General features: G+C 38.9%; 1 protein-coding gene across 5 annotated transcripts; it reads right to left on the reverse strand.

Annotated features, from left to right (window-relative positions):
• Positions 1–5,922: 5,922 nt before the first annotated feature.
• Positions 5,923–8,836, reverse strand: LOC113748712 (dolichyl-diphosphooligosaccharide--protein glycosyltransferase subunit STT3A-like). Of its 5 annotated transcripts, XM_027292251.1 has the most exons (9): positions 8,737–8,836; positions 8,356–8,435; positions 7,702–7,798; positions 7,379–7,464; positions 7,109–7,212; positions 6,896–6,991; positions 6,635–6,715; positions 6,409–6,548; positions 5,923–5,950 (listed from the first exon to the last, which is right to left on the reverse strand). In XM_027292251.1, exons 3-7 carry the CDS (start codon positions 7,775–7,777, stop codon positions 6,664–6,666), a joined length of 414 nt encoding a protein of 137 aa, XP_027148052.1. In that variant the 5' UTR covers positions 7,778–7,798; positions 8,356–8,435; positions 8,737–8,836; the 3' UTR covers positions 5,923–5,950; positions 6,409–6,548; positions 6,635–6,663. The 5 variants fall into 5 exon arrangements, 4 of the variants coding, with proteins under 4 accessions (XP_027148052.1, XP_027148050.1, XP_027148051.1 ...); XM_027292249.1 differs by having other exon boundaries at positions 7,702–8,435; XM_027292250.1 differs by lacking the exon at positions 8,737–8,836 and adding an exon at positions 8,603–8,725 and having other exon boundaries at positions 7,702–8,435.
• Positions 8,837–9,403: the final 567 nt, after the last annotated feature.

Below are 9,403 nucleotides of genomic sequence, written 5' to 3' on the forward strand. Positions count from 1 at the left end.
TCGAGGAAATTGACAATCCATGGGTGCCTGTTTTATGGAATCTTTGAGTATTGAGACTCTTGATTCCGGTATACTCGAGTATTACCATTCCTGTTTTTATTTGGCGTTCGGGCCCGGTAAGGGGTATGAATGGTGAACGGGATTTGGCGTTTAAGTGGTGTTCTACTGGACTGGTTATTCTTTATTTGGAAGTTGACGGAGGGTCAACATAGTCGGATCAAGTACTGCAACGGAAAAATTGGCTCCTGAGAGCCATCTGTATCCTTTCTATTTAAGCTGTTTACTTATCTCCTTATTTGGTATACTTAGGTGATTAATTGAGCATGAAGTGCCTTGGTTCTTGATTGTTATTGATTTTGGTACCTCATTGGGCTTATAGCTCACCCCGTTTTGTTATCCTTGTTTTCCTTACAGGAAAATCTTTTGGAAGCATGAGTTGAGCTGGATATATATATTCTTTTGTATAGCTCCTCAATAGATGGAAACCTTGAATGTATTTTGAAAACAACTCCCTTTTGATTTGTAAAATTGTGATCATGTATATATATAAAAGTGTTTGCTCATGTACACATGTTACCCTTTCCAACGTGTTCATTCGTTATGGTTGCCTGGAGTTATTGAAATTACTGAGGTTTTGGACGAGTATAGTATTCAAGCATGAAAAGGAAAGAGAAACAAAAGTGGCAGGGTTTTTTGACAATCTTTTGGCTTGGTAAGTTATTATTTAACTTGGTGGCTTCCGAATTGTTCGCTTCCTTTGATTTCTGTCACGCGTACTTTAGAGTTGTGAGTGTAGTGATCGACTGAGTCCCGGCGAGAGTTGGGCAGGCGGCCCGCCGAACCCTTTGGTTCGCCTTAGGGGGAGGTGGGGCCGTTACAATTGGTATCAGAGCCACTTCGCGTGGTCTCTGCGCGGAATGAGCTTGGGCCAAGTGGTGTTATGGTCCCGACTTTGCGAATGTTTATGAATGTCTAAGTGCTCTTTGAGCATAAGTCATGGATCGTGAAGTGGTATAAGTATTAAATTTGTATCATGGTGCTTGGAGATAGTAGATCTGTAGGTCAGGTGGGAATCTCGATTGTAGATGAATTACTCTTGGGCCTGGCCAGCCCGAGTGGTGAAATTATCTTCTTTTGGGATTCTTGTACCCGACTACTAAATAGATGAGAGCCTAGGTTAGAGATCGCTTAGGCCAATTGGGAATTTGATTTGTGGAACTTTGTTTGATATAGTAAGATTTCATGAAGTGTGATTAGTCCTGATTAAGGTGTAGACTATGTATTCCTGTAAGTTATGGATGAAAGCTTTTGGCTTGCTGTTGTATACTTTTGGGCCTAGTTTGTTTTGTGCATTTTGGATTTGACCTTGTTACTTGCCTGGACTTACTTTTGCTTCCATTTGCCTGATACTGCGTGATTTGCTAGATCAAGTTGTGTTATATATAAATGCCCTTTTTGATGTATCTACTGTTGTTATTTGTACCTCCCTGCATTTGTTTTAATCTTGTATTTACGTTTCGACCCTAGAGTGGTTAAACCGATGGAAAATACGCGTAGAGGACGAGGCCAGGGGCGCGGCCGTAAGCAACCCTCGATTGGAGGGGAAAATCGAGAACCAATGCTTGAACCTAACCCTGAACCTAGAATAGATCCTAATATTCAGGTAGCTGCCGCCATCCAGCGTATGACTGACTTATTGGCCCATGTAGTGGAACATCAGGGTCAAAATCCTGTTAATCAGCCGGGCAACCCTGGTAATCATATAGAGGGTGAGGATAGAGCCCTCGAACGATTTCAGAAGTTCTCCCCACCGAAATTTCTTGGAGGACCAGACCCCGACGTGGCCGAGAGATGGTTAGAGAAGATGATTGATATATTTGCCGCGTTATATTATACCGAGGAGCGACAGGTTACATTTGTTGTCTTCCAACTAGAGGGAGCAGCCCGTTCTTGGTGGAATATCATAAGGTTGAAGTGGGAAAGAGAGCAAACCCCAAGGACGTGGGTGAATTTCATGAGAGAGTTTAACACGAAATATTTTCCACCTTTGATCCAAGAAAAGAAAGAAGATGAATTCATTAGGCTGCGTCAGGGAACTCAAACCGTCGCCGAATATGAAAGCCAGTTCACCAGATTGTCTAAGTTCGCTCCCGAACTAATCGTCACTGAGCAGAGGCGGATAAGGCGTTTTGTTCAAGGATTAAACGTTGAGATTCAGAAGGACTTGGCCGTGGCCCAACTTAATACTTTTAGTGATGCGGTGGAGAAAGCTCAACGAGTTGAAGGCGCGAGGTTACAAGTTAAGAATTTTCAAGCCAAGAAAAGGGGTTTTCCAGGAAGCAGTTCGGAGCAAGGAGATAAAAGCACGCCTCCTAAGATTGGAAGGGGCAACGGGGGAGTACAACTACCAGAGATGTCTAGTGGTGCCTCACAGAGAGGCTCAGTTTCTGCTTCCCGCGGTCCTTGTGGATACTGTGGGAAACCGAATCACACGGAGGATGTTTGCTAGAAGAAAGGAAGAAAATGTCTGCGTTGTGGGAGCGCAGATCATCAAATCGCAAATTGCCCAGGCCGCTCTCGAGAAGGAAATAGGAGTCAACAGCCACCCACGACCAACCTTGACCAGTCAAAGGGGAAAAAGAATGGACCAAATGTGTCGGCTCAGGTGTATGCCCTAGAGCAGCATCAAGTCTCGGACCCGTTGAAGACGTGGAAGGTAAGATTCTGGTATTCTACCGATTGCCACCGATTGCCTACTAGCATGGAGTAGAAGAATTATAACTTAGGAAGGAAGAAGCAACTGTGGTATATTGGCCAGTGAATGGATACGGATTGGTTAGTTAAGGATACGGATTGGTTAGTTAAGTATAGTATTGGAGAAGGCAATGATAAGGAATTTCGAGGACGAAATTCTTTTAAGGGGGAGAGAGTGTGAGAACCCTAAATTTTCATTTTTTTTCTCCGCATTTATTGATGCTTATTTTTCCTTTTGAAAATCAAAAGAATTTGTTACCTTATACTAAGGAGGGTTTCATTTCATATATGTGAACATGTGTTGGTGTGTATTAAGTATTTGTGCATGAGTTTTGGAATATATATTCATCGGATGGAACTTGGAAAAAAAAAAAAGAAAAAAGTTTTCGAAAGAACTAAAGGACCGAATCCGGCCGGAAATCCGGCCAGTTCTTGGCCGGATTGATGGCCGGATTGCTTGACATTTTTGAAAAATATTTGGTTTAGCTACTGCCTCATATCCGGCCTGCAATCCGGCCGGAAATCAGGCCAGAAACCGGCCGGATTCTGATGAGACAGCAGCTTTGACCGGCGATTTTTCTTCCTTCTTATCTTGTTTTGGGTCACAAATATCTTCATTTCTTCCTTGCTCAACCGTGGCTTTTGAGAGAAAAGACCAAGCAAAGCTCTCTTTTCCTAACTTCAAATTTGGCTTCAATCTTGAGATTTCACCATTTGATTTCTAATTCCTTCCATACAAGTGCTAGCTAGGAGGGGTTTAAGGGATTGGCGGAGTGAGTTTTGGAGTTGGAGCTCTAAGCTATCATTTCTCCTTAAGTTTCAAGGTAAACTATCTAGAAATTTCCTTGTACTTCTTATGCTTGCAAAGTAGTGGATTAGAGATGTTACATGTGTAGTTTTGTAGCTTAATTTATGGGTTGAGTAGAGGTATCGTGAATTTCTGTTTTATAGCAAAATTTCTGTCCTCAAATGGTGATTAATGTTTGGGCATGATTTGGTAGTTGATAAGAGCAATTTTGAGCTTGAGAATGTTAGTGTTGCTTGTCTTCAAAGAATTTCAGCTTTTGTAGCAAAATTTCCAGTTTTAGGGTTTATAGTTTTGTCTTTTACTTGGTTGCACTTGAAGGATCTTGTGGTCTTAATTAAAGGTATTTTATAGCTTGTTATTTGTGGGGGAAAATTGTGGTGAATTGAGGAGTGAGTTGGTATTGAGGTTTGGTTGGAAAAGTAAGGAAAAACTAAAGGAAGTGCTGTCAAAATTTTCGTAAGAGCTCCTGCGCAGTCTTAGGAAGTGCTATATCTTGATGTTGGAGTATCGGAATTGAGTTCCGTTTGTTGCGTTTTAACCTAGACTCATAGGGCTATAAACCGTGTAAGTTTCAGATGCTGTTTCTATCTGTGCAATTTATAGTGATTTTTCAAAGTTAACTGGAAATTGTATACCTGTTCTGTCTTGTGATGGTGAGCAGTACCTTGCGACTTAAATTTGACCGACTTGCGTTCTGATTCTTAAGATGGTGTTTTCTGGAAAGTTATAACCCTTTGAATGTAGTTTCCAACGGTGTAAATTTTATCAATTTTGGACTTACAAAACTTGAGATACGATTTTTTTTATAGGGTTGTGCAAAACTGGAAAATCCTGTTTTCCGAGTAATGATCGTACATTTATTTTCTACTTCAAATTTGGAGTTGGTTACCTATGATAGGTAGGGTATTGAGGTTGTTCATGCCTTTAAGACCGATTGTTACTCCTTTTCACTCCGAAGTCGCATTGTCTTTGCATTAATGGTTCATGTGGATAGGCACGGGACTTGTAACCGAGTTTACTTGCAAATTTCATTGATTCAATTTTAATGTCAAGTCTTAAGTGTTTGCCTTGCTTGTTCTAGGAGGGGCCAGCGAGTAAAACCACATTTGGCAAGGAACCTTTTGAAACTATTCTTGTTTGATCTGGTGAGTGTACCACCCCCTTGTATTGTTGCTACTTGAGTTATCTGTACTTGAAATCTATGACATGAATGACTATGAATCCTGTTTAGTGTGATTGAGACGGGGGTGTACTTTATCACACTCGTTCTCTTGCCTGTGTGGTACAAACTGCAATCTATCACTTGTACTTGTTACGAACTTGAGCCTGTTACCTGCACTTGTTATAATGTCGTTTGGATGTGTCCAACGACCTCCTTGTTACATGTTATAACGTCGTTTGGATGTGTCCAACGACCTCCTTGTTAAACCTGAACTCAACCTCATGGGGAGTTAATTAAATCGAGCCATGCAAGGGCTTGGTCGAGGAAATTGACAATCCATGGGTGCCTGTTTTATGGAATCTTTGAGTATTGAGACTCTTGATTCCGGTATACTCGAGTATTACCATTCCTGTTTTTATTTGGCGTTCGGGCCCGGTAAGGGGTATGAATGGTGAACGGGATTTGGCGTTTAAGTGGTGTTCTACTGGACTGGTTATTCTTTATTTGGAAGTTGACGGAGGGTCAACATAGTCGGATCAAGTACTGCAACGGAAAAATTGGCTCCTGAGAGCCATCTGTATCCTTTCTATTTAAGCTGTTTACTTATCTCCTTATTTGGTATACTTAGGTGATTAATTGAGCATGAAGTGCCTTGGTTCTTGATTGTTATTGATTTTGGTACCTCATTGGGCTTATAGCTCACCCCGTTTTGTTATCCTTGTTTTCCTTACAGGAAAATCTTTTGGAAGCATGAGTTGAGCTGGATATATATATTCTTTTGTATAGCTCCTCAATAGATGGAAACCTTGAATGTATTTTGAAAACAACTCCCTTTTGATTTGTAAAATTGTGATCATGTATATATATAAAAGTGTTTGCTCATGTACACATGTTACCCTTTCCAACGTGTTCATTCGTTATGGTTGCCTGGAGTTATTGAAATTACTGAGGTTTTGGACGAGTATAGTATTCAAGCATGAAAAGGAAAGAGAAACAAAAGTGGCAGGGTTTTTTGACAATCTTTTGGCTTGGTAAGTTATTATTTAACTTGGTGGCTTCCGAATTGTTCGCTTCCTTTGATTTCTGTCACGCGTACTTTAGAGTTGTGAGTGTAGTGATCGACTGAGTCCCGGCGAGAGCTGGGCAGGCGGCCCGCCGAACCCTCTGGTTCGCCTTAGGGGGAGGTGGGGCCGTTACACTTCTGCTGCTGCCCAGACACAATGAACCTACATGAAAAATCATCTGTAAATAGTGAAGAGCTCAACCAGGAAGCCAAAGAACAACATGGAAATCCAACATAAGGACCAAAAAGTACAACCAAACTTTTAAGTGTTGCTTTCATCTCAATCTTTTTGCGAACTTTTCAGAAAGCACTCACAGGTTATATTACAGTATTTGGAGTTAAATTTGCAAAAAATGTGTAATTCAGAATGGCACGACTAAAAGAAAGGTCTAAATATTACATTGACAAGACCTTTTTATTATGGGAAAAAATGCTACCACATTCATAACAGCTACAATTGGGTTTTTCTCAGTCATGAGCAGCAAACTAGTAACAAACAAAAAGATAAAAGAATTCCTCTTTTACTAGACCAAATTAAGCATACATACCACATAGAACGCAACCAACAAAACTAGTAAAAATATAGCAATGACAGATGCTTCAACAAGTAAAACCAAAGACCTTCTCTAATCAGATGTAAAAATTTCTGATGTACTAGGCAACTGAAATTTGAGCGAATGAGTAAGAACATCAAAAGCTCCTAAAAGAGAAATTCCAGGCATTTTGCATACTGCTGGACCAAGTACAAGCATTAGTGGCACCTGTAACAGCAAAAGAGAACGTTGCTCAACATAGTGGAAGCCAAGAGAGAATAGTATTAAGCTTACATATTTCAAATTAATCTCACCATGACACCTGAAAAATATACTAATGTAACTATGTAAAGGATGCTAAAGGAGCTTGCATCAGAAAGTGGCAAAAAGCATGCCTGCAATTGCAAACAAGATAGATTGGATATGAGTAGCCACTCCACTAGAGAGAACTATATGTATAAAGTTAAAGCATCAAATTTCAAGTTTGGTTACTTCTTTTGCCTTGAAACTACTTAGATAGATTCCAAGCAAATCATGAACTCGCAACTAGAATTCGACAGACAGAAGAGACTCACGGATCAAGCAGACTTAGACTACGCCCACTCCAACCCTTAGTTGGGCTGGAGGCTACTAATGCTATAAGTACAGTCACCATGGCACAGCAAATTACCCTGAAATTTGAATGACAAGTAATTAAGTCAACCAAAAAATTTTTATGAAACTCTTAGCTACTACTTACACAATATAACAAGCAAATTTCTTTACAAACTACAAGTAAAGGCACTTACAGGCCAACTGAAAACACAAGCGTAACAGCCACTTTTAACATTCTTAGTGACAGAATCCCTTTAATATAGTAAACAAGAGCTACAACATGAATAATAATAAACACCTGTACATGCCCAAGAATGGAAAAGTAAAATTAGAGATTAAGAGCAACATAAGGCATAAATTTAAAAAGATTGAGAAGCATAAAAAAAGTAAAAGCGAATCCCTGACTACAGTAATAGCGAATGAGAAAGCAAGAATGGCAGAAAAACCAGCCAGTTGGAACTAACCAAAAATGAAGCAAAATGCTCGGATGCCATGACCGGATTAAAGCCCAGAACAGGGACCAAAGCAGCCAACAATGTTCCCAAGACAACTTATATTTGAAATTACAAAGACATTAGTACAAGGATGAGTAGAATAACAGCGTTAAAGAGGCATATTTATCTTAAAGACATTACTAATTCAATATAAATCAAAACAGATTTGGACAATACTACAACCAGACATAAAAACCGATAATACAGCCCAAACCAAAACCATAGAAACAACTAAAAAGCTGGAGATTGATGCCAAGGGTAAAAATAAAGACATAAAATAATAGGTCACTTACCATAAGAAATTGTGGATTCAACATATCTGGAGTTCAATTCAAACTCCTCTGCCACTTCAAATACGCTAACAAACATGTTTCAAGAGCAAATTACCAACTGTGGTAGCAATCACAATGGTCAAACAAACTAGAGAACGGATAATCCATAAGTCCAGCAATTGAAAAGAAATATGGCTCGCTATGGCTCTAAAACCCTGGTAAGGACGATGATCAATGCAATAAAGGTAAACAGCAAAAGAGAGATAACAAAAATTTCGAAGGTAAAATCCTTCAATGTCTTAGTAATTCAATTTCATCTCCTAACGGCAATTAGAGTTTTCCGCTGGTAGATGAATATATCAAAACTGCCTTTGACATTGACAATTTCCACTTTGGAGTGCATAAAATTAAAACGCAGATACAGGTACATCAGATTTCATAAATCTAGCACTTCGACTCACTTACTAAACCAATAACCAAAACAATTAAAAAAAACTCCAAATCGACTATACTAATAATATTTCTTAAGCAGTAGACCAATCGCACATTTAACATTTTTCCTCCGAGAGAGAGAGAGAAGGTCCTTTCCATAATCGATATTAAATTATTCATCCACATCACCTACCTACTATGTGCGTACAATAATTCCCCATCCAGACACATAACAGAATATACCTGCTTGAGTTCAGGCCTAGACAAATTGGACATGGCGAAAATTTTCATAGCATCATTGCCAGTCAAGCGGCTATCGCCGTCTGCACAAAAGGAAAAGTAGAATGCTAAGTAAATAAATCTATAAGAAAGAAAGAAAAGAAAAAAAAAAGAAAGAAAGAAAGAACATAGTTAACGATTAATTGGAAGGGAAGAACAGCAACTGAATTAATTTGAACGAAAAAGTTATGACCAAAAAAAGAAGGAAAACCTGAGTCGGCGAAGTTGAACCAATACTCAAGATTTAAGTGGAAAATTTGACCCATAAACTCAAGATTCAGTCTATCCGACCTACATTTGACAAAAAAATATCGAAATTAGATGGAAAATATTGAGATTACATACCTCAAATTATGCCTTCACTCCCTTAGCTCTTGTTTTCCTTAAGATTCAGTCTTCGAACTCTGGCTTTCCCCCAAAATTCACGGCCAATTTTCTGTGTTCTTGCCAGAAAGCAAGTGCAGCACCAATCTAGGGATTTTTGTTATTTGCGAGGTCACTAAAGTTGCCCAAATCCTTTGGGTAGCTCAAATTAGGGATGAAAAAGGTGATTTAAAGTGATTTTGTGGATAATTTCAGCGAGATGACAGTAAAGCATAAGAAGAAATGGAGAAGATGATAATGTCCGAAACTTTCAACGAGAGAGAAAGAAAATGCGGTCCGAAAATTTTCAACGAGAAAGAAGAAATGATAAGTGTTGTGAGTGTTTTAGTTTAACTCTTCCCAAAACGACGTCGTTTCTATCTCATTTTGTTCACCCGCCTCTACACCTTGAATTTTCAGCTTCCCGCTTCCATTTTAACTTAGCACAAAAAGTAACGCTTTCATTCTTTTTTGTACAAATTATTTGAACCTTTCTTTATAAAAATAACGCCTTCTCTAATATCTCTTTTTTTTTCCCATCTATGTGTAATTAAGATTGTTTATTATTTTGAACTTTTTTAACTCACAAGTTGTATTAAAACTTTATTTGTAATATTAAAACTTTAGAATATGAAATTTTAATATTTTT

Source organism: Coffea eugenioides, chromosome 10 (genome assembly GCF_003713205.1).
Source record: "Coffea eugenioides isolate CCC68of chromosome 10, Ceug_1.0, whole genome shotgun sequence".
NCBI classification, from domain to species: domain Eukaryota; kingdom Viridiplantae; phylum Streptophyta; class Magnoliopsida; order Gentianales; family Rubiaceae; genus Coffea; species Coffea eugenioides.

Excerpts from the sequence above, each read along its gene's own strand:
- LOC113748712 (XM_027292251.1), bottom strand. The coding sequence starts at position 7,777 with ATGTTTGTTAGCGTATTTGAAGTGGCAGAGGAGTTTGAATTGAACTCC. Across the intron at positions 6,992-7,108 it reads CTTGTGTTTTCAGTTGGCCT|GGTAATTTGCTGTGCCATGG; the intron begins GTAAGTGCCTTT and ends TTCAAATTTCAG. Across the intron at positions 6,716-6,895 it reads AGTCTAAGTCTGCTTGATCC|GCATGCTTTTTGCCACTTTC; the intron begins GTGAGTCTCTTC and ends TTGCAATTGCAG.